Source organism: Triturus cristatus, chromosome 12 (genome assembly GCF_964204655.1).
Source record: "Triturus cristatus chromosome 12, aTriCri1.1, whole genome shotgun sequence".
NCBI lineage: Eukaryota > Metazoa > Chordata > Amphibia > Caudata > Salamandridae > Triturus > Triturus cristatus.
In genome coordinates, this window is record NC_140595.1 from 774552555 (window position 1) to 774578451 (window position 25897).

The window sequence follows — 25897 nt, forward strand, 5'->3', positions numbered from 1 at the left end:
GAGGTAGGGCTGCACTGATGGTTATGCACTGATGTGGTGATGGTGCTGTGCTGATGCTGTAATGGTGCTGTGCTGATGCTGAGATGGTGCTGTGCTGATGTTGAGGTGGTGCTGCGCGGATGCTGAGGTAGTGCTGCACTGATGCTGAGGTGTGCTGCACTCTTGATGAGGTGGTGCTGTGTGATGCTCTCGTGGTGCAGTGCTGGTGCTCTGTTGGTGCTGAGTTGGTGCAGTCCTGGTGAAGAGGTGATACTGCACTGGTGCTTAGGTAGTGCTGCGCTACTGCTGAAATGGTGCTTTGTTGGTGCTGAGGTTGTGCTGTGCTGGTGCGGAGGTTGTGCTGCACTGGTGTGGAGGTGCTGATGCACTGGTGCGGAGGTGGTGCTCAATGATGCTGAGTTGGTGCTGCTTTAGTGTGGAGTTGCTGTTAAGGTGGTGCTTTGCTGGTGTTGAGTTGGTTCCGCATTGATGCTGAGTTGGTGCTGCACTGCTGGTGGTGTAAGGATGAGGTGGTGCTGTGCTGATGCTGAGATACTGATAAGATGGTGCTGTGGTGGTGCTCAGGTGTTGTTGGGCTTAAGCTGAGGTGGTGCTGAGTGATGCTGTGGTGATGCTGAGATGTTGCTACGATGGTGCTGTGGTGCAGCACTGGTGGTGCACTGATGAGGGGGTGGTTCTGTGCTGCTACTGAGGTACTGCTGTGGTGGTGCTCAGGTGATACTGAGTGATACTTAGGTGGTGCTGAGTTTTGCTGAGGTGGAGGTGCTTTCCTGAGGTGATGCTAAGTTGGTGCTGTGTTTAGCTTATGCTGCGCTGATGCTAAAGTGGTGCTTTGTTGGTGCTGAATTGCTGCTAAGGTGGGGTTGCGCTAGTGCTGAGGTGGGTCTGGGCTGGTGCTGAGGTGGTGGTTTGCTTGTGCGGAGGTGGTGCTGAGTGATACTCAGGTGGTGCTGAGGTGGTGCTACGCTGATGCTTTATTGGGGCAACGCTGGTGCTTAGTTGGTTCTATGCTGATGCTGGTTTACTGATGCGGAGATGGTGCTGTGCGGATGTGGTGCTATGGCTGTGTTGAATGATGCTGAAGAGATGCACTGGTGCTGAGGTGGTGCTGAGTAATCCTGTGGTTGCACTGAGTGATGCTTTGCTGGTGCTGCACTGATGCCCAGGTAGTGCAGCGCTATTAGTGAGGTGGTGCTGCGCTGGTTCTGAAGTGGTGCTGCGCTGCTGGTGAGATGATGCCTCACTGGCTGAGTGATGCTGATGTGGTCCTGTGGTGGTGCTCAAGTGCTGCTGAGTGATGCTCAGGTGGTGTTGTGGTAGTGCTGCTGAAGTGGTGCTGAGTGACACTGACTGGTGCTGAAGTGGTGCTGCGTTGATGCTGAGGTGGTGCTGCGGTGTTGGTGAGGTGGGGCTCAGGTGGTTTGCACTGTCTACTATCAGGATATTTTGTTAAGTAACCTCACATTACATGCCGCTCTTGGAGAGCACGAGGAGGCATCCATTGAGATTGGTTTTATTTCACCTAGGATTAAAATCCATGCAATTTACAGCTGCTTTCATTTTCATAAAAAGAAACAATAACATCATGTTTACCTCTTTAATCATATCCAAATATTCGCGCTGTCAAAAGCACAATGTGAATAGGTTGTGCCTACTGTCGGCTCTTCTTGAACTACACTTCCATTAAGTAAGTATTTCATTTAAGGTTTGGACATTTGAGCTAATGAAACCAAACATTTTTTAGGATGAAAATAAAACATACCATCCGGCTGAAAAAGCACTTGTGAAACCAAAGACAGTGGAAATTATGATAAGGACATGATTTGCAGCCCTCGGCTGACTGCATTCGGTAAGCCAAACAAGCAGACGCAAAAGAAAAAGTAGTGTGCCGAAACTAACATATATGGCAGATAGTAAAATGATCTATGTAATAGGGCCAATCACCAGGGCATGACAAAAACAGCAAAAGGAGGGACAAATGTAAACTATTCACCAATGAAAACAAAGGAATTTCGAAAGGCACATGACAGAGTGAATGAAAATGGAGGGTATGCTGAAAGCCCATGCAGTAGATACAGCATGTCTCGAGAGGTGCCGCATGCGCTGCTTAGGCGAGGCCTAAAAAACAGATGTGAATGATGGTCAGAGAGGTGCCCTTAGAACAGGTGTCTTCAACCTTTCTAAAAGGAGAGCTACTTTCGAATGATTAAAATAGTGCTGACCTACTGAAGACTTTGACAATTGTTGCAGTAGTGAGCATATCAGAGCCAATTACAATAGTGTGAGCATTTTGCAGGATTATTAGTAGTAGCCACCCAGCTGTATGCTACAATATTAGATATATTTTTTCTAGTTAAATAGTGTCATGTAGTTCCTATAAACCTATATAGTATCTGCGCATTTAGACAACATAGACTGCAGGACTGGTGTCCAGACTGATTCTAGACACCGCTACCGAGTATGTTAGCCTGTATACCAGCTAGCTCACAGTGCCACTAGAAACCCCTCTTACCAAGGAGAGAATAGTTCTTGGCAACTATCGAACATGATCACCGGGATCCCTCAGGACCTTGGAAACAGTGCAATACTTTTCGCTCAGTCACTCGTGCTCACTTCGACTCTGAGAGACACACAGAATAAACGGTGGGGACGTTTTTCAGTAAGCATTTATAGAACCAGCTTCATTCTAGTGTAAAATAGGTGTGCTGAAACAACCATTAGACAGTAACAGAATAAATGATTACAAGCACTAACAGAGTAAAAGGATGGTAGATTTCGACCATTGTATTAAAACACTGAATACAGGCAAGTGTATAAAATACATGACAGTAATAAATGCGTACTCCTACGAGTCGACCCTTACTAGATGTACCTAAGTGTACCTAGCATGTATGTGGGTGTAAAGCCAAGAATCCCTAAAGGATAAATTCAACCCCATTATCTGAAGTGAGAGACGTGGGACCCTGTCTTGGTCTCGAGATGGACACCCTGCAAGGGATGTCAGACCACTGCGAGCTGGAGTGTCTGCGTGCAGGAGCCTCAGCGTTTTGCGTCACTGTGTCACCATGGAAATCCTTTTCTCCTCTGACTACCTCAGCAAGATATGGTGTATATATACCCAAAGTGGTACCCTCAGGAGATATACCTTGATGTGTCATGTCGGACTAGATTGAGGGAAGGAATGACCCATATATATAGTTATTTTGCAGGAGATCGTGTCCTGCTGTGATTCCAAGAATCCTCATGCATAATGAATGAGGCTGGTTTTCAGAGGAAACCCTATGTCATTTAGGAATCACAGTAACTAGGTAAAAGGTTAGTCCAGAGAAACGTTATGTAGTGTAATGACAGGGGAAATATAGGTGAAAGGTCGGGTTGCTACCTGAGTCTATATTTGGCACCTGTATGAAACATAACACCCACTAATCATCCAACTGGACGACTTATGAAAAATACTATATGTACTTCTAAAATACGCAGAGAATCTAAAGAGCAAAAATGCATACAAATTGCTTAAAATTCTAGTATTAGCCGTAGAAGTCTCTTAAAGAAGTCTCTTAAAGTGTTCATATATATGGTCCGAACAAATATGATTGCCTGAAAGCCATGCAATACTAAAAAAGAGTCTATTGGTTAATATTTCCAAATTTAGGTTGGCTTGAAAAAAGGCCAAATTTGTCCCAGCTCACGATGAGCCAAATGTTTGTGTCCTGGTTGGGAGACGCAACATCACTGTTGCTTGCCAACGCAGACGACGATCCCTGCAACACTTCACAGATCAGGTCAACCTAGCATTGATGACCTTCTGTAGTGCCCACATGCGATGCTGGGGAATCCTGTTTAGTCTCCATGACTGGTGTTCCTGTAGAGGAGCCAGTCTCTGTTCCAACAGGAGCTGAAGCGTCCCGTGGTGGCTCCAAGAATGCTGACATCAACATGGAAATATGCTGAGGACACAGCAGTACTAGGACTTTTAATGGGTCCAGTAAAGCATCCACGTCCGGTGGCTCAAACGATGGCAGTGTTAGACAGAGATCAAACATGCATTCTTGTCCGCAGAATAGGAGCGGAGGACAGGCAGAACACAGTCAATCCAGACTGGTTGAAATGATGGGAAACAAGACTCGTTTAGTTCCCGGAGGCGAGGTGTGCCCATTTGGAGTACCATGCAATCACGGTATTTGTGCTCCAAGATCGTTCTTTCCATCTCCTTGGCAACTCGGACGTCCATTGTGTAGCAAAAAAATGACAGTCAGGATACCTGCTATTAGGATCAGCGGAAGCCCTTTAAAAATGCTTCCGAATAAGGAGTATATGAAGTTGGGAATAACTCTGAGGATTGTCTGAAAGGTGCTTAACAGTCCAGAACTAATGGTCTTAAATAGGTGGACTATACCCATTGTATCAGACATGTTAAAGATACGTTGTACCATTTATTTGAAATGGAAAGGGCAGTTTGGCCGCACTAGTGCCTGTATCTCAGCCAAAGACCTTGCAACCTGGAGATCATAAGTTTCTCGGGCAGAGGTTAAGGGCACGGTTTGCTGTAAAAGTATGGCTTTCATTCGGCTCAAGAGTATCAAACCGTATAAAGGAAACATTCAATGAAGGCCATAACTGCGCCTCCCTGATTGTTTGGGTCGGTGGAAACAATACTTGCATACAGTAAGTAACCCTGTAGCTCACAGTGACAAGATATGATGCGATGCCCGGGAGCATCCCACAACAACCTTGATCATTCAGGATCAAGTAACTCCCATTTGAAACTAACTTGAACACCGGATAAATCACGGTAGCAAATTTGGCCTTTTTTCAAGACAACCTAAATTTGGAAATATTAACCAATAGACTCTTTTTTAGTATTGCACGGCTCTCAAGTGACAGAAGAAGTTAGCAACTGAACCATTACAGGCCAAATGAAGCATGATATCTGGGCATATGAGAGATCCACTTAAGGAATTCTCGCAGTTGGTACCGCTAAGGAACACTTCCATGTCCCCATTCCTGCATAGAAATCTGTATGGTAATTCCTAAGATTTCTTGATGAATTCCCTACCCATTGCTTCATATCTGCCCGCCTGTTGTTGTTCTAGGCAATACTGAAACTGGAAAGTTGTGACCGGTAATGTTATATGGCCATGGATTAACCATTCTGTGGATGGTGACTCTGCCACAGTAAAAGGTAATTGGTCCAGTTTTTCAATACGTGGCATTGTATATTTTGCTCCCCTTTGTGCGATAGTTATCTGTTTTTCAGTTAGATTGTATGCAGAAATAGGGATGTACTATTGATAAATCGCCAAGGCACATAACCAGCGCGCGATGCGTGCAGCGTCCAGCTTAATAACATAATAGAACTTAGTTGAGATTGTCCGTTAATGTTAATAATAATTTATAGAGGGCACGTACACCGGTTGGCTTCATGGCGCTATGAGGCAATAATATGCTGGAATGAATTTAGTTAAATGAAGGCTTGAGAGAATAACCACGTTTTGAGGGATTTCCTAAATTGCAGAAGGTCCATGCAAGACCGAATTTCTAGTGGGTAGGAGTTCCAAAGTTTAGGGGCGAGAGTGGCAAATCTACTGCCACCTAAACGTACTCGTTTGAAAACCGGGGTTGTTAGGAGAGCGAGATGGGCAGATCTGAGGTTACGTGTTGGAATGTGCCTCAGAAGTAAGCTGTTAATGAATGCGGGGCTGTTGCCATGCAGAGCTTTAAAAATGAGACCGGCCGTTTTAAAAGCACAACACTGGGAAACGGGGAGTCAGTGCAATTTCTTCAGAAGGGGAGTTGCGAGTTGCCATCTCGGTTGTCGAGATATCAGTCTGGCTGCGTGGTTCTGAACCATCTGCAGTCGTTTAAAAAGGTAGAGTGGCATGCCTAGGTATAGCGAGTTGGCATAGTCTAGGTGCGACAGGACTGTGGCAATTATGGCCTGGATCAGGGACTCATGAGTAAGGAGGCGATGTATCTACCTGATCTTGCGCAGTTGAAAAAAACATTTGGAGATGACTGTGCCAACCTGAGTTTTCAGTGACAAGTCACTGTTAATGGAGACTCCTAGTGTTTTGGCCGAGGTGGAAGGGGAGGGGACGGGTCCTAGCTCTGGAGGCCAATAGAGTGGGCCTCAGAACCGTGTTATAGTAAGGACAAGTCCTGTTCTAGTATATGAATAGCAGAAGATACAATGTTGCCTAGGGATTAAATCCTGGATGTTAATGTAGTCATACCATTGTCAAGTACGGCTAATGCCTTTTCTAGATTAATTCAATCTATCTCACGGAGTCTCTCTGCAGCTTTTTGTTGAGAGATTTTCCAGATTTCATTATAGATAGCGTAATAGAAACATTTCTGACGTGGTTTCTGGGACCTAATAAAAAATCCCTTAGATCCACCTCATCTGAGAGTAAGGATAAGTGCTGTTTCACCTGGGACAGTGTCGAGGTTTTCAGCCAGTCGAGGCACAACTTCCCAACACTGTATGATGTCACCACCCCTGGATGTTCGCTTTGTACATAGCGTTGGTCTGGCCTATGGATACTGAAGCAGTCAGTTGTACTCTTGAGTCTTGATTGACATCTGTTTGTGTCTGTGGGCCAAACTAACCACCCCTTCCAATTGGGGTCTGATGTAGTGTAATTCATGATGTATCTATTGTATCCCCTCCACGTGATGTAAAATTATCGTGTGAAGGTGTAGGAACACAAGGTGTGTTCAAATCCTTGTTCTTGGCTAGTCCAAGACAGGAAGTCTGTTGCACTGTTTCATTCAGAAATATCATCTGTTGCGGAATGAGGCACGCTCTAAATAGTGCTTCTGCTCCCTGAACTTGCCATGCCTTAGAACCCCAGACTGATTTTGTGTCGATAGCGTCCTTCCATAAGTCGAAACCCTGTTCAGACAGTTTGGAAATGAAGGAAGCAGAATAAATCTGTTTGGTGTTAGCATATTTTTCTGTGCAGGAGCAGGTGCAACCTTATAGTAATATGAGGCCGGGTCAGAAGTGTTAAACCCTGAAACATAAAAAACGTTTTGTGAAAACGGTTTTCGAACTACCTTTTGGTGGTGTCGGACAATGTTCCCATTGGTGATAAGGAAAAACATTTCGTGGGATATTGGTTTTGTATAAAAAGGGATGACCATAATGATGGTAACAGTACATAGTGTAATAGTCTAACATTTAATTGTATGAAAATGCAGCAGATTATTCTAAATCAGACAACATATCATTTACAGTTTCAAAATCCCAATCATCTGAAAATGTACTGGAGGTAATGATATAATTTAGAGAAATTTTAAATAAATGTGGTATTTTCAAACGTTCAGTAGAGCCAAATACATCATACTCAACCTTGTCCCAAACTATATAATCAAGAATTGGAACAGCAGTAATGTTCACGGAAAACAGGTCTCTTTGTTCACGGTGAGATGATGTATGAGGTTTCAGGACCAAGTTCACCTTTGATAGTGCAGAGTGTTCTGGGAGATATTTTCCATTTATGAGTAAGCAAGAGACAGTCACTAGGCCAATCCAGAACAGAAAAAACTATATTTCCAGTTATTATCCAGAGCTGGAGCCAAGGTGATACCAAGTAAGTCTTTTTCAGAAAAGTGCAAAAATCACGAATTTGTTGCTTACAGGAAACTGGAGCTGGCGTTGTTTCTGGTTCAATGGGATCAAGAGAGAAGGTATCAAAATCGATGAAGTAGCCAGATGGAGTTCGATCTACCTTTGGTAGCTCAACAGGTTTTGTTGAACTGGCAGGGGCTGCTTGTCGAGGTGTATTGATAAGACATTGGTGTCAGGCCAAATTGATATTTGTCTATCATTTGTATTCTGATGTTCTGTTTCAAGAGGAACGAGTTCCATTACATTGTTGGAAATTCTATCATTTTTTATTGGTGACTCTTCGAATGTTATGAGTCTTTCTGTCTGAACTTCCTGTATGGTAGCGAGAGGAGAGCAATGGCTGCCCAGGAGCCCACAAGGCCTACTATTCAGTATCTGCCACCTAGTGTGGTTTGATCAGATCACTGGAGATGAATCCCTTTTCTTTTTTGCTGGCAAGAGGCAGAAGAAGTACTGTTCTTGTTCCTTCGACAGCCAGGACAGGTACAGGCTTTCTGTATGATGGCCCAAATTCTTTCTTGTCCTCTATCTTTTCTCTGGACAGATCCCCGACTTTAGGGATCCAGTCAGGTCTTGCCATGACAGATTTGACTTCCCCAGTGGTGGTGCGTTTTACTTGCACGTTGCTTAGTAGTGCCCAGGATTCATTCTGATCCTGTAAAACAGGCAAACGTTTATTGATGTCAAATGGTTTTCCAACCGCCTCTGTGCTTTCATAATCGAGATCAGGCACCCACATTCTCGTCCCAAATAGGACCCCGTAAGGAGTGACATCTCCTAGGGAACTTCTTGGCATGTTATTAAATGCTCTTTGGACCCCGTACAAGTGATTAACCCAACTACCACCTGAACCTAATACTCTTGCTGTTAAAGATTGTTTTAAGTCTCGGTTTTTCCTCTCCACGACCAAATTTCCCTCAGGATGGTATGGAGAGGAGTACCGCAATGCTACTCCCAAACCATCCATGGCTTCCTTGCAAGCCCTAGAGCTAAATGTGGGGCCACAGTCAGAATGTAATGTGCCAACTGCGTATGTCCCTATGAATACTCGCAAATCTTTTATAACAGTTCGAGCATCAGCCGAGCACTGAGGCCATACCCATAGGAATCTAGAGCATGAATCCACTGCCACCAAGATATACTTGTAAGCCCAATCCGAATGTAGGGGGCCGCAGTGGTCTGAATAGACACAAGCGAGTGCTGTGTCTGATATTACTAATGGTGTCTGAGCTGGACGTGCTATGGTGGAATTCTTCATCTGCTGGCAGATGTTGCAATTTAGGACAACATTCTTTGTCTGTTTAGTTAACTCCGGCCACCAATAGCGCTGTTTCAATAATGAAACCGTTGCGTTAATCCCTGCATGTGCAGAACATAGACCCTTTTGTACAGCTAGAATTAAGCCTAATCTGCATTCCATGTTTGGTATTACTCTATACCCCACTCCTGGAATTTGGCAATGCGGAATGTTGTTTGCATCTAACGTGTAGGAGTACTTGAGTGGAAAACCTTTCGGTAAGGCTGGGCCGTATTTTGCATGAAGCAATAACAGCTACCAATATCTGTCCGTCTATTCTCGTTTTTGAACAAGTGATTGCAGCTACAGCAGCAGTTCATACTGCCTTCTTTGTGGCTTCATCAGCCAATGAATTCCCTTCAACGTGAATGCCATCAAGTTGATGACTCAGTGTGTGTATCACATGAGCTCTTGGTAGTTCGTTTTTCAACTCAGCTACCTGTTTCCATAGCATTTTATGCTTTATTGTGCCACCTTTTGAGTCTTTAATCCCATTTTTACCCCAGTATTGGAGATGTTCTTTGTATGACTGGACACAATATAAAGAATCGCACACAATCAGTGTGGGGAATTCCCGATCTGTATTGATTAGTGCCAGTAATAGGGATTTTTTTTTTTTGATAAACAAATTTGTATTTTCTTTATAGAGAGCAAAATCAATGAGGACATACAACAATCTGAGTAACGTGGCATCAATAAAACCTCCCCGACCCTCCGCTCCATGCCCCCGCACAACCCCTGTAATAGGGATTTTAGTTCTTCTTGCTGTGCCGTATAGTCTCCTAGAGACTGTGTCTTTGTACTGCGGTGATGGAACCTGCCATCCTGCATTCGACTCTTTACAATTGCACATGCGGCCCTGTATTGTTGTTTACTTTCTATGGCGGGCTGAGCAGATCCGTCTGTGTAAATAATGTATTCATACTTATTTAGAGGCATTATTTCATTTGGGAGAGGATATTCTTGTTCATATTGCAGGAATGCTTGTGTTTTTAGACTAGGGTCATATCTGTATTCTACAACCATTGCGGTGAGAGAATTAGCCCACTGTATCCATCTTGGATGTAAGGCTTTAGCATTTGGAACACTTGCCTTTGTAGCAGGCTCTAAGGCTGGTACTGGAGTTACGACAATTATTTGTTTCCCCTGAGCCAGTGCTCTTTCTCTTACTACAGCGGTCTGTACTGCTGTCAGTATTTTTTCTGTAGAAGCAGAGCGCATTTCAGCGTTTGTGTACAAGTGTGATTTGTATGCTATGGATACTGTTTCGCCTTCATTGAAGGTTAGGTAAGTGTACCCAGATTAACCCGCTATAACACGGATCACCAGGTTGCGGACATTTACGTGTGTCTGCAAGTGTTTTGAAGCTATCATGTCAGCTTATATGGAACAAAGGATATCTGTGTATCCAATGCCTAACTGAAAAATCAGGTCTAATTAAGTGGTGGAAAGGTTATACTTTCTCTGCGTAATCCAAAATGTATGTTCTGCCAAAATTTTAGAATCCCAATGTGGATTGTAAGTTTTTCTGCGATTTAGGAGGTTGAAGCAGCACACACTTTTATATAAAGTTAGCTGCCAGGCTTTTTCCTTCCCTTGTTAACTCATGTCCTAAAAACAGGACATTGAGGTGGGATATTTTTGATTTTTTAAAATTAAATTTGTAGCCTTCAGAGGCGACCCCAAAATTATGTTGCTCACCCTAGCCAAGTGATCCTTTAAATCATCATCCGTCAGATAAATGTCATCTACATAGGACAATGCCTCTTCATCGAAATTCTGAAGTAACTCTGTTTCCTTAGCGGAAAACAACCCAGGGCTATTCTTATACCCTTGGGGGAATCAACAAAATTGACACTGATAACCTAGCGCTGAGAATGCTGTTATTTTATATTTTTTCCGCACAATGTTATTCATTAATGCGGCACTGTGTGCATTCTGTATTGCAAATGTTTTTGTGCATGTGTTCAGATGTCTGTAGTCTAAAACTAGACGGTATGAATTAACGGGTTTCATTACGGGAAACAAAGGATTATTCATTGGAGAGGTGCAACTTTCAATGACACCTTGGTATTCAAGTTGATCTAAGATCTCCATGACTTATTTTTTCACTTCTTGTTTTATTGGGTACTGTCTCTGTGGAGTTGGAGTAGTTTTTAGTGGGATTATATGGTGAAGTGACTGAGTATCCCACCCAACATGGTTGCGATAAAGTGCTGGAGCAAGGGCTACCGCCCACTCCTGCGCTTATGTGTGTTTTAAGTATATTGGAATGAGGTCAGAAAAGGCTGGTAAAATTACCATTTCCCCATTTGGGCAATCCATAACAATTTCAGGCGGCCAATCTCTTTCAGCTAAAAGGATGTCATATACGTAAGTCAGGTTCTCCCAAAGGAGACCTTTAACGTTTCTGGGTTTGTCCCCCTCCATTTGGAATGTTATCTCATCTCATGTAACCTATGTGGGACACTTAACCTTGTATCAGGTGTTTCCACCGTGATATGCTCATTCAACTCCGCTGTCACCAGAAATTCCATCAGGGTCTGGCGAGCTATTGTTACTTCTGCTGCGCTGTCTAGCATCGTCAGAGCCCATTCCCCGTTTGGAAGTTGAGTCATCAGAATTCTAGGCATGTCTAACTTTAAGCCAAAACCAAAAAGATGCAGAGTGACGGACCAGTTAAATAGCACCTCACTATGATGCTGCAAGTGCATCTTTGAGAATCCTGCACTTTACTCCAGCACCTGTCACTCTTTGGTGCCAATGAATACAGATTATAATATACGTTTGAACAAAAGGAGATGCACCGAAGAAAGTAAATTAAGTCCATAGTGATTTCTTCAAGGATTTCTTTATTCAAATATTCATGCTCAATCATAAAAACAGCCAACGCGTTTCATTCCCAAAATGAATCTGAGAAACTTCACCAGGGCTACATAAAGTTGTGATCTACTGCGCCGTGAGGGTATATCTTGAAAAATATTTGTCTAACTTTAAGACCTGCTACTTTCTTCTTTTTAAAATTGAGGTTTTGATTTTGGCTTCTCTTCTTTCTTGGAAGTGTAATCTGAAGTGTGTGGCATTTCTCTGGACTTTGTATACTCCCCTTGTCTGTGTTCTGACCGCCTTTCTGTCTCGGAGTTTCTTGGTGAACCCTGAAAAGAACGAAAGAAACGCGTATCAGTATCCTGATACCTGTGAGGTGTTTTAATGTGATCTTTTTTCCTAAGGTTGTACCTCTTTTCAGAGGGCTCCTCTTGAGGAGACCCACCCCTGGATTGAGATCTATTCTTTTGTTTTTTATTGTTATTATCCCATTTCTTCTTGGAAGAATCAGGTACTGGCTTGTTGTTATCCTTTTCAGGACCACCCATGAGTTGAGGTTTTATCGCTCTAGCTCTCAAACTATCTCTACCTAATTCGGCGTAGTTGTCTTCAATAATTTTAGGTAATTCATGTTCCTGTTGTAAAGGAGTGAAGTCCCTCAGGCGTTGGCGTATTTGCTAATATTATCGCTGATACCTGGGCAAAACTACCAAATGTTTCATCCTTAATTTCAGAGCAGGTTCTGCTCCATTCTCCGTCTGTATTTATCTTGATATATATGATATTACTGCTAATGAAGGAATACCATGAGTTCTGGTGTATATGGCAGCGAAAACTGTACCCCAAGTGGTACAATCTTCTATCTGGGGAGCTATCCCCAGTGGCAAGCAGATTGTTAGCATTCTGTGTTTGTCTTGAGGGCTTGTGTGTGGAAATACTGCCTCTAGCTGTGTTATTTTTTGAGCTATCCAGAATGACATTTGCTCACGTTTAGTGGGCATTTTACCCATAATTGCGTGTTGAGTTTCTGGTGTTATTTTAGTTGTAGATCCCTGACTTTGTCCTGTTTGTGTAGCTCTTGTTAGGTGAAGTGTGAGGGTTCTCATCACGAACAGGTTTCTGTAAAATGTTATTATTTCTTTATGAAATGGACGTAAGTCTGCTACTGGCATTGAGTCAATGTCTGGATGTGGTGTTTAAGCTGCAAGGACTGGCCAAGTGGCTCTATCTCTTCCGAATGGACCTAGTCTTTCTTTGTCTTTTGTGTGGGGGAAGCGCCTTTAAACCAGTTTATGTGCTCCTGGTAGGTGAGCGGAACTTCAATGCCCTCATACGGACAGTATTCGTTTAGTGTTTTATCTTCAGTGTAAGAATGAAATATCTTTGATAGTGCATCTGCTAGTGGGAATTTAACCCATTAATAGAATACCTCTATTCTGTATGATTCATGTGCCTCAATCACAAATGTGACTGTCCCACCCTTAGCTGAGACTCCACAGTTTGCTAGTTTTAAGGTAAGGGCAGTTCTAACATTTTCTGAAATGTTGATTTCCTCTTCTAGTTCTTCCTCAACTACTGCATGTTGTGCTCGCACAGCGGCGTCTTCTTCAGTCATTGTTGAAAAAGTTTCAAGGAAGAGTTTCAAGGAAACTGAGTTAAGGTTTTATGGACAAGAAGAACAATTTGTCCTTCAAGCTTGATGAACCTACAGCCGAAACGTAGGATATTCCTACTCAGCTGTGGCGGATTGTTCCCCTTACCACTCCAGACTTCTCTGGACCGTGGAAACAGTGCGATACTACTTGTGCTCACTTCGTCTCAGAGAGATACACAGAAGAAACGGTGGGGTCGTTTTTCAATAAGCATCTATTGAACCAGCGTGATTCTAGTGTAAAATTGGTGTGCTGAAACAACCATTAGATAGTATCAGATATAAATGATTATAAGCACTAACACAGTAAAAGGATGGTAGATTTCTACCATTGTACTAAAACACTGAATACAGGCAAGTGTAAAAAATACATGACAGTAATAAATGCGTACTCCCATGATGCTACCCTAACTAGATGTACCTAAATGTACCAAACATGTATGTGGGTGTAAGGCCAAGAATCCCTCTATGATAAAGTCAACCCCATTACCTGAAGTGAGAGACTGTGGGACCCCATCTTGGTCTCTAGATGGACACCCCGCAAGGGATGTCAGACCACTGTGAGCTGGAGTGTCTGCGTGCAGGAGCCTCAGCGTCTTGCTTCAGTGTGTCTTCATGGAAGTCCTTTTCTCCTCTGACTACCTCAGCAAGATATGGTGTATATATACCCAAAGTGGTACCCTCAGGGGATATACCTTAATGTGTCCTGTCCGACAAGGATGTGGGAAGGAGTGACCCTTATAGATGGTTACTATGCAGGAGATGGTGTCCTGCTGTGATTCCAAGAATCCTCATGCATAATGAATGAGGCTAATTTTCAGAGAAACCCCATGTCATTTAGGCATTACCGTAACTAGGTAAAAGGTCAGTCCCAAGAACCGTTATGTAGTGTAATGGCAGAGGAAATATAGGTGAAAGGTCGGGTTGCTACCTGAGCCTATATTGGGCACCTGTATGAAACATAACAATAAATGTGGAGTTAAAAACATACATAAAAGTATACTTACCTTTGTATACTTTTATGTCTGGCTCTTGGTTGGCCAATACTTAAAATCCTATATTTTATTTGTTTCAAATTCTGTTTATTGAGTTTTAGATTGATACAGAAATATACTTCACATGCAACAGTCATCAAATAGGCCAAGAGTTACAGAAATCACGTGTAGGCTACAGCTTGTGCACAAGTTCTGTGTCAAAATCCAATATTTTAATAGAACTCAACTACCTTGACACATGACAGCAGTGTCTTAAAGTAAAGTTTTATCATAATAAAATGTAGGTGTCCACTGGCACACAGGAAATTCAGCAAGCTATAACCCTCAACAACTCTCTATGAACTATCATTCAAAGAGCAGTTTTAAATACATTTTGGATTTTCAATGATTTTGTTATCAACTATTAGCATATCAGTTTCTCATAATAACATGATTTTCTATCAGATATGCACATTCTATTTGAGATTAACACACTCGAAGACAGCATTTTCTTTTCTTGCAAAGTGGCCTTATTCAATGTGGATAGGGTAAACCCCCTCTGAATTAAGTACTATGCTGATCTGCATCTGGGGGACCTATTTCCAGGGTATTGGCAAGCTACTGGTAGCTCCCGAGCTACCCGTTGGAGGCCCCTGCCTTAGAATATGATCGGTTCAGCTCCTTCCTTAACCTGTGTGGAATTTGATAGGTTAAGCTCTCTTCTGACCCACTAAAATGATTATTGAGTGACTGACTGCCTTTATTTATTTCGTGTTTTCTGCCATTCAGGAAATGTGAATGAGAGAAATTGTGGGAACACAGAGAAGATGGCCTCTCAGGGTTAAGTGGTCCATTTAGTTGGTTAGTGGGCACATTGGAGGCCGCTGGTTTTGTTATTGCCTTTGATATAATGAATGAATCCAAATTCTTTATCATTATAGCAGGACCAGGTAAAAGTTCAAAATCCATTTATATCCATCTGAGAACAAAGAAAATCGAGATAGTGGAATCTTTTTCATACCTAGATAACAATCACTCCGGGCAAACCTGGTGACCGCAAGAGGCCTAGGTATGGAAGGAAGCCCTCAAGCCATTAAGGGCTTTGCTAAGAAGTTGGGTGCACGCCCTTTGGATCCCATTAAAAAGATTTACCTCTCAAAAGTAAAATCAGCTGTGACATATGGTTAGGGAGTATGGGGCATGGCTCAGATTGGGAAACTCAAGACAACAGAAGATACATTATTTAAAAATAGGGTGTCGCTTCCTCAGCCCTTCTCTAATTATATACTACATAGTGAATTGGCACTGCCCTATATAGTAGATTGGCCCCAATTTTGTTATGGATCTCAATCTGGCGTAGGACGACTGTTGAGTTAACGCAGAGTATAATCGGCGACTGCATGAAATTGGAGGATTACAACAGGATCGGCTGGCTCAGATACGTAAAGGCTGGCCTGAGCGCAATTGGACAGGGTGATTTATTCAGGGAACCGGCATCTTGTAGAAGGGTCTCTAGGAAGAAAATAATTGAATCGTTCATGCAGAGGGCTAATTTCGCCCGTAGAAAAAAAGCAGGCACCAAAAAGCGTCACTCGCATATGACCTTATTCCACAAAGATCAGAGAAAGGATTTTCATAATTATCCAGTATTCCATTTAGACAGCATAGATTCATCCTGCTCCCCTTTCGCAAGAACCTCATTCCCTTGATGGTTTCCCAGAGAACCAATACAAGCATGCAGATTTGACACCATGTCCATGCGATAAGTCAGACTTCCACCTGGTACTGTTTTGTAAACTTTACCAAAGAGAAAGAGAGGTTTTCATTCTCCCAATTTTAAGGTGTCCTAAATTTAGTTATTTTAGGGTGGCATTGTACGTTTTAAAGTCCCTTTCAGACCCTTTTGTCTGTTTTTCTGTAGCCTCATTCCTGTGGGCCTGCCTCAGAAAGAGAAAGATTTACGGTAGAAATTCACTGATTAATCACTGTAATTTTGATTTTGATACGTGTAAATGAGGCGTCCTGGGCACATTTGAATATTATAGTTTTATCATGTCCTGAAAGTTTTTGTCTGATGTATAACACTGTCTGTATTTTATATATAATGTGTTTGTAATGAATGTGTGCTTTTATGATCCCTAATATGTGATTTTAAGTAAGTAAGCCTTTGATATGCATGAGGGTGTGCAGTGTCCTCTTTTGGCAGCTTTGTAACACGCAACTGCCACACTCCTACAACTATATAAGAAAAGATACCTAAAGTCTCTGACACTAAAAGACTGTTGTGAGCTCCCCCCTTTTTAAGTTCCTTGCCTCCTGTAGCTCACAGGTTGGACAGAGTTTCTGAAATGTAATTTTTATGGCCTCGCTTGACAGCGCAGCTGTTAGACAGGTAAGTGAGAATCACCAAGAGAGGGGCTCTGGCTCTGCCCACATGTTGGAAGTCAGGAGTACCTATTTTCATTGGACAGAAGTTGTGTGCTTCCACCAAAAATGTGCTTACCCTCCAAACAACTGTGATCATTTTGTTTATTTATCAAGCTGCCTGGGTTTGAACTTTCAGGGACACACGACTGACATCGTAATGCTATTAATGTGTTTTAGATAATTAGATGATCAGAAACCTATATGGATTTTTAGGTTGGGCATGTTAGTGCACCTGTCATTTGGCCTTATGTGATTAACAAAAAATAGCTTTCAGAGCCCTTTGGAGAGAGGGGCTTAGCCTTCACTTACATCTTGGTCGCCCTGAGTACAGGATTTGATTGGGCCAAATTTGAGTGCTTTCAGAAAAATACTGTATGTATTCTACTATCTAATAGAGACATCTAGGTGCAGATTCCTTACCTTTGAATTTCCCCAGGCATCAGATTGGATCTGGAAGATTTTTCATGAGCAGTACCCCTGCGCACCGATGAGCTCCACGTGGCATCGTCAGCTTTGTCCGCACCGGAAATGATGTCCATGTCGCATCTATATAGGTGCCACCTTGGCGTGCAGATGTCGGGTATTTTCATTCTGCGCCAGCCAGCGCTGATCGCAGAGAAGAGCTACCCCTCTGTCAGTTTTTGAGAGGATTTTGGTGACGTTTTGTCGATTTTTTTAAATTATTTTTTAAAATTTTTTTTTGGGGGAGGGGTTTCTTCCTGGTGTGTCGAGAAATGTCATCCAGGAACTCTAGTTTTAAACCCTGTGATGCCTATCACCGTGCCACATTGGTGACGGACTTGCTCCTTGTGTGTTTGAGGTGTCTGGGGTGACCACTACTACAAGTCGTGCTCCGACTGCCTGGCCATGGTGCCGAAGACTTCGAGGGAGCGGTCCCTGAAGCAGTAGCCTCTATGAGCGGGGGGGGTGCTGGTGCGATTCCTGCGCTTGCTGCCCCGTGACGGCCATAGGTAACAGCCCCCAAAACTCTTGCAACCTCCCCCCCCCCGTGACAGCCACAGGTAAGAGCTCCCGAAATTCGTGCCGCCCCCCTCTCACCCCGCCACTGCCCTGAAGCTGATTGCAGCCCGGCATGCTAATTCACGGAAGTCATGCTCCCACTTGAGAGGAAGGCCCAGGGCTGTTCCAGGAGTCCTAAGTCCTCTTCGTCCCACTCCAAATTGTTGGGGCACTCGGGTAAGAGGCACAGAAACACAAGAAGTTAAAGCGCACTTCGACTTCTCCTCCTCTGTCGGCCAACGCGACAAAGGAACATCGGTGTTCGAGGTCTTGTTCCTCAGAACTTGCACCTGGGCCGACATGGCACCTAGTTTTTCGGAAATTGGAGCAATCAGTGCTCAAATGAAAGAGTTCTATTAAGCCATGCATCTCTTATTTTAGCCACATGGCCCTTCTGGTGCGCCTTTGAGTACGTGGGGCCAGAGGGGGCCCCATCTGGTTCTGCGTCAGCAGTTCTGGCCCTGGCTCCGATGGGCCCCCATGAATCCGGTCATGGATCCGGTCCAGCACCAGTCATGCCACCACGATGTTCCCTGGTGCCGATCTTAATGCTCCTGGCACCAGTCCCAATCTGATCCCCGATGACAAAGAGCAGCGTCGACCAACACCGATTCTGGAGCCGACAGGACCCCCGCGTCCTTGGTCAGACCCTGAGCCCTATTCTGATGGGGCTAGGCCTTGTGGATGAATGGGAGGGATCACTGGACCCTTTAGAATACCAGTATGAGCAGGATATGAACTTGTGTGCATAAAGCGCTTACTACCCCTTACGAGGAATTTAATCTTTTTTCAGTGAGTAGCACGCTACTCCTGCATTCAAAAAGGATTAGTGGTGAATTAGTATAGGGAAATATGAAATTAATTTCAGCTGTAACATGTAAGTCTGTTAGTTGGATTGAAAAAGAAAGTGGAGGGATAGAAGAGGGAGGGGTTTGCATTTATATAGCACTTGGTACCCCTGATGAGGCATCATAATGCTTTTCGGGGAAATAGCATGCTACTCCAGAACCCAAAACATGATTAGTGGTGAATTAGTATAGATAAATATGAAATGCATTTTAGCGGTGGACATGTGAGTCTGTTAGTTGGATTGAAAAAGATAGTGGAGGTATAGAAGAGTGAATTGTCTGGAATGTGGTTATTTGGAGAGCATAGCAGCAGCAGGTTTGGGTTGAGTGGGAGGGGGAGTGTCGGAGGGAAAGGTTTAAAAATGATTGTTTGGGAGCTCTGAATAGTAAAAGAGGTTTGAGATGGTGCAAGGGAGGGGTAGAGGAGGGAAGATTCTAGAAAGGGTTATTTGAGGGATCATAGTATCCAGAGAGTGAAGATGGAGGATTTATTGAGAGAGGTATGGGGTGAGATATAGGTTAGTGCATTGGAGATGCTGAATAGGAGTAAAGTAATACATATACATATACATATGTACATGGAAGGTATGTATGTATAAGTAAGGTAATATATCTAGATATAGGTTGTATTAAATAAATTCAGATGTTCAAGTGTTGCTGTACTTTAAGGTTATTTATTGGTTTATATATATATATGTGTATATATATAGCTATATATATGTGTGTGTGTGTGTGTGTGTGTGTGTGTGTGTGTGTGTGCGAGTGTGTGTGTGTTTGTCGGTGGGTGTGTGTGTGCAAAAAATGACTCAGCGAACTCTGAGTAGTTCTCAAGTTTAGGTGGAAAGCAGCTCGAGTATAGAGCACTCAACGACACTAGGACACTCTAAATTTGCTCACCTCAAATGTCTGCTTTTCTGTCAAAGTCCTCAAGCATAGGACTAGCACAGTGCCATCCACACCGAGGCAGAAAGGGACAAAGACTTTTGCCATTTCCACAGCAAAGTCTTTAAGCATAGGATAAACACAGTGCTATCCATGCTGGACTGTAAAATAGCCAAATCCTTTTACCACTCCAGGTTCAGTATTACAGCTTTATATTGGTAAAATACAATCCAAGCCAACCTGAATTGAATAAAAGCAACCCCTGACACATGTTTCGCTCTCATTAGAGCTCTTTAGAGAGGTATAGCTTTGTCCAGACACAAGGGGGCACCCAGTATAAGGCAAATCAATACCCTTTCAGGCTTAGAGTGATGCATAAATTATGCAAAAAAAAGAAGCAGAGAACTCTGGTAGTTCTCATGTTATGTGGAAAGCAGCTCCAGTATAGAGCACTCTCAACACTAGCGACACTCTAAATTTGCTCACCTCAAATGTCTGCTTTTCTATCAAAGTCTTTCAGCATAGGACTAACACAGTGCCATCCATGCCGAGACCGAATAAGACAAAGTCTTTTGCCATTTTTCCACAGTAAAGTCTTTAAGCATAGGATTATCACAGTACTATCCATGCCGATCTGTAAACTAACCAAAGCCTTTTACCACTCCAGGTACAGTATTACAGCTTTGGATTGGTGAAATACCATCCAAGCCAACCTGAAATTAATAAAAGCAACCCTGTATACGTGTTTCGCTCTCATTAGTTTTGACTTACACTGGGTGCTCCCTTGTGTCTGGACAAAGCTATACCTATCTGGAGAGCTCTAATGAGAGCGAAACACAATCTGTCACCTTGCCCACTTTCTACACTCCTACACATCCCTGTAAAGAAGAGGAGCAACTCCACAATCTGGACCAAAAAAGAGCATTGCCGTTGTACCATGACCGCACACTAGTGTTCTGGCTGGATGACCAACTCTTCGTGGGGTTATGTAGGTGCTAAGAAAGGTTAGGCGGTGCAGTAACAGACCATCTCTTGATGGGTCGTTCTCTGCATCAAGATCTACTACGCTCTGGCCAAGAAGCAACCTCCTCAAGGCTTTTGAGCTAATTCCACCAGAGCGAAGACTGCGACTACTGCGTTAACCCGTGGAGTGCCAGTCATTTAATTCTGTCAGGCAGCAACGTGGGCGTCACTGTACATGTTTAGCAAGCATTACTGCCTGGAAAGACAGGCACTTCGTCCATTTGGTTCCTGCAGTAATTCTTAGTCTGAATTTGTCAGCAGACCCACTACCGGGGATGGTATTGTTTGGGTATGTATTCAAAGGTAAGGAATCTGCGGCTAGATGTCTGTATCAGATGTACAAGTTACTTACCTTCGGTAACACCTTATCTGGTATAGACTCCTTACAGACTCACTAATCCTCTCTGCTCTGCGGACAGATTTCCCTTTCAAGGCCCTAGTTCGAACACACTAGTTTCAATGTACTTCATAGCTCCGTGTTTCTTGCGTGGATAGTCGTGAAAAGTAACTGAATTTAGCGTGCCAAGGTGGCACCGATGTAAGTGAAGAGGACGTCCGTTGTAGCGCTGATGACAACATGTGGCGCCAACCGACGCCACCTACCAGGAGGGGTACTGCTTACGAAAAATCTTCTGGATCCAATCTGACTCCTTGGGGAAATTCAAAGGTAAGGAATCTGCTACTAGATATTGTCTCTATCAGATAAGGCATTACCAAAGGTAAGTTACTCGTTCTTCTGACTTGTTACAGTTGAAAGCCATTTATGTGTGAATTGTGAATTACTGTATATTAAAGCCTACAGATAATTGTTTTGTTGCATGAAATCTCAAAGATTAACTTAGTAGTAGGCAAGGGTTTTGATGTTAGCCACCCACTCTAACAAATGTGGGGGGTTTGGGGGTTCACTGTGATGTTTCTTGCTGGGGTTATGTTGAGAGGGGTTGTATATTGTTTTGCAAGCTGTAGTTTTCTACATGTAATTTATAACTGTATGCATGCTAGTTGCCAGTTTATGTGCACTTGAATAGTGGTAAAGTTTAATGCCAATTGTAAAGGGTGAAGGCTTCATCAGTTCTTTGGGAAAAGCTTGCCATATTTCAAAGTTTTGACCTGTTTATTATGAAACATTATGACCAAATCAGTGGGCCAGACCTACTTATTGTCAAAAGCATGCTTTAAGCGAAATAAGCTTTGAAGGATTGATAGTTTTGTTTTTAAACTTGTTTTTATTAGGCACTGCATCTGGGTTATCAATAACAATCATCATGCATGTAAATTTACATCCACATAAGATGTTTCATTATACTAGATAATGGGTACTCACAAACATTTGCCATGGGGCCACAAAGTACGGTTTGTGGTGTGCCCGTGAGCCGCACTGAGGCCAGCAGGGTGGCCGGAGGGGGTCTGGGTGGGTCATGGATTGTGTAGTGAGGTTAAAAAACATGTTAAATATACAGGCAAGCATTTATTTTCAGGTTAATAAATGCTTGCTAATTTATTTAACATCTTTTTCTAAATATTAGTGCTAGCAAATAAACCACAGCTGGTGCTGCTGTACACCAAGGGGGCCGCATTTAAAGGTCAAAAGGGCTGCAAGCGGCCCCCGGGCCGTACTTTGAGTATCATTGTACTAGATTAATGACATAACCTCGCTTAAAGAATTGATTGTTATTGCACTGTCCTAAAGCATGCACTTGTTACATAGAATTTCACATATTACTGTAGTAGGCAAAAGTTTTGATGTTAGTGATCCACTTGAACAGAGTGGGGATAGAAGATATACACTACAGTATTCCTTGGTAGGCTCTCTTAGCGGAGGGTCTTTTGCTTCGCCAACTGAAACTTTGTGCATATTTGTACTTTTATGATTATATGGTGAATGATTGCCTTGTGGAAAGATTACGCTCAGTACAATGGGCTTAAGTTGGTTATGGTGACAAGCCAATGATAAAGGCTATATGCCTGCGTCTGTATTATGAAACGTTATAAAGTCTGGAGGCCTGACATACTGATTGTGAAAAGCATATGTTCAAGTCAATAAGCATTTATGTGTGGATTGTATTACTTTGAATTCAAGCCTACAGGTAGGTTTTTTGTTAAGTGGAATCTCATAGATTAAATTAATAGGCTGGGGTTTGGGTGTTGGTTACCCCACTGGCAAACCTTGAGTGTAGAAAACTTGCACTGTGGGAATCTTTGTTAAACTTGATGAGGAGAGATACTATTTTGCTTTGCCAACTGTAATTTTGTATACATGTTCAATTTTGTAGCTATCTGGCTATTGGTACCCTTCGAGGAAAGCTTATGCTCAGTACAATCGGCCTGAGTTGGTTATGGTGACAAGACAACAATAACAGCTATAGGCACGATTGATATGCATGTAAATGTTATGCTCAGTGCCATAGGTCTGGCCTATTTATTATGAAAGGGTATTACTAAGGCCGGAGGCCTGGCTTATTTATTGTGAAAACCTTAAGGGCAACATAATATGGCCTCTAAGAGTGGATTGTTGTCACAATATGTTCCTGACTTTATAAAGGTATTTGGTTACATATCTCACAGATAACCCTGATAGGCAAGTTTTATGGTGTTGGTCACCCACTCTGACAAACCTTGGGAGTAGAATTTAACTGTGATGATTCTTGTTAGGCACTATTAAGAGGGGCTGTAATTCATAAACCAGACCTATTGGCATAGCCAATGCTTATTGTGTTTATTTCCAGACAGGGGCTTGGGGCTGCTTTGATGAATTCAACCGCATCAACATTGAGGTACTATCTGTTGTGGCCCAGCAAATCCTTTCCATCTTGACTGCCCTTACTGCCAACCTCACCCGCTTTGTCTTTGAAGGCAAGGAAATCAACCTCGTCTGGTCTTGTGGTATTTTCATCACTATGAACCCAGGTAGGTGTACTTTTATTTGTATTCTTTTGCTCTGTATGCAAGAAGAGTTTAACAATAGCTAAGGAGCACTCGAGTTATCCGCATACACTCCTGCAGATGAAACCTGGAGGAAAATCATTTTACTTTTAAGCTGAAAAATTCCCCTTCCCTGAACATTAATGCTGAGATAACTGTTGGTTTAATGAGAGGACACACTCTTCTTAGCAGTATATGTTTCAGTGTGCCTGATTGGATGTGACAAGTAAGTGTCCTTTTAATCACATAATGGACTGCTGTGTTCGCAGAATAGGAGTAAGCCTCTGGTTTAGCTGATTCCCCCCCTGTAATTGTCTAATTGAATTGTTATTGCACCTTTACTCCATACACCTGTGTCCACTGTATAAGGAATGTTATGTTTAGAAAGTTAGTCAAGGAAGAGGTACAATATGCTGTCTCTATCTTGCCTGTGTAATATACTTTCCCCACTTGGCGATATAACCAATAAGTGTTTCTCTGTGGTGGTTTCCTTCTGTGAGCCACTGTCTGTAATACCTTTCACAGTAAAGTGTAACTTTTCTTGGTCTTGTGGCAGGTTATGCTGGGCGTACAGAGCTTCCTGACAACCTGAAATCAATGTTCCGTCCCATCTCAATGGTCGTACCCGATTCCACCCTCATTGCTGAAATAATTCTATTTGGGGAAGGTTTCAACAACTGCAAGGTACAGCTCCTAAATCTTATGACTGTGTGTCGGTTATAGTTTTTCAGATTTAATTTTACTTAGGAAAATTGCAAAGATGGAAAGGAGTAGCTGAATTTTTTCTAAGGAAGGATGCACAAGCAACACATGACGAGCAAACTTCAAATATTGACTCTCTAACTTGGCCCTATTTTGAAGGTCTGATATTCGCGTCAAGATTGACCAAGTAAGAAACTGTCCAAAGAACAGAATTTTTCACTTCTTAATCATAATACTTCCAAAGTATTTAATCATAAAACTTCCAAAGTAAGGCTAATACTTGTGTGAACTTGGGCAAAGAATTCATCCTCAAAGTTCAAGTGATGGAACTATTTAAGAAAGATAATTTAATTTCAGGTGTATGCTCTTCTCTTCTGCTGTATTGTACAGTTTCCTTAGAGTTATTCACATTACTCCAGTATTGGATCTTTCATAGATCCTCATGTTTAAATAATCCCCGTAATCGAGATGGGAGACCCACAGTACATTTGAAAAACAGTGTGATGATAGGTATAGACTAGAAAGGCCCTAGTTCCAACCAATTAGGTTGCACCGCCCTTTGAAACACTCCTGTGAGAAGCTCCAGTCCCTCAGATTTTCTGCACTTCGTGTGAGGGAGTCTCCACTAAGCTCTGCTCAGTTCTACCTGTTTCAGAGTATTTTCATCGCTATATTACCTCAGACATGTATCTATATACATTTTATTTCTCTTGCTCCAAATCTGACTCTGGAAATGACAGAAAAGGCAAAGAAAGGTCTGTCCGGTCGTGTGGCACTTGTGGCAAGAGGAGGCCTTATTCTGATGACCCTTATCAATATTGTATTTATTGCCTATATCTATCTCACAAGGCCAAGGACTGCAAAGTATGTTGTACCTTTTCTTCAAAAACCTTAAAAGACTGTGAAGGGAGACTATTTTTCTCTCTCCAGAAACTTACAACTAAAAAGGAGCTAGTGTGAGATAATGATGATAGTGAGGATTCTTCATCTTCCTCAAGGAGGTCTAAGAAAAGAGAGAGAGAGAGAGAGACGCTTCAGACTGTCATTCCTCTCCACCTAAAAAAGCCTCTAAACAAATCAATCAATCAAGGTTTGTAAAGGGTGGCTACTTACCAGTGAGGGTCTCAAGGCGCTGGGAGGGGAGGTGGGGTGGCTGCTGGCCCGTCTACGCTTAGGTGTTCACTTGAAGAGCCAGGTCTTGAGGTCCTTCCTGAATTGAATCAGCGACGGGCATTATCTGAGGTGGGTAGGCAGGTTTTCTAAGTCTTGGCGGCAAGGTAGGAGAAGGATCTCCCTCCGGTTCTTGTCTTGTGGATCCGAGGGACAGTGGCTAAAGCCAGATGGGTGGAGTAGAGATGTCTGGTGGGGATGTGAAATGAGAGACAGTGGTTCAGGTATGCTGGTCCTGCTCAGTAGAGGGCTTTGTAGGCATGAGTGAGGAGCTTGAAGGTGATTCTTTTGTTGACTAGGAGCCAGTGGAGTTCTTGGAGGTGTTCGGAGATGTGGCTGCGGCGAGGGATGTTGAGGACTAGTCTGGCTGCGTCGTTTTGAAAGCTCTGAAGTTTCCTGAGGAGTTTCTAGGTGACGCCTGCATAGAGTGCGATGCCGTAGTCAAGTCTGCTGCTGATGAGTGTGTGGGTGACTGTTTTTCTGGATTCGGAGGGGATTCGTGTGAATGTCTTTCAAAGCAGG

General features: G+C 43.0%; 1 protein-coding gene across 1 annotated transcript in view; it reads left to right on the forward strand.

The window, feature by feature from the left end:
- Window positions 1–25897, forward strand: part of DNAH2 (dynein axonemal heavy chain 2) — a 2945517-nt gene that overhangs the window by 985110 nt on the left and 1934510 nt on the right. The window contains exons 38-39 of the mRNA XM_085638712.1: window positions 23308–23488; window positions 24060–24187. Of these exons, the coding sequence (XP_085494838.1) occupies window positions 23308–23488; window positions 24060–24187 (309 nt within the window). The remainder of the gene's footprint in view (window positions 1–23307; window positions 23489–24059; window positions 24188–25897) is intronic.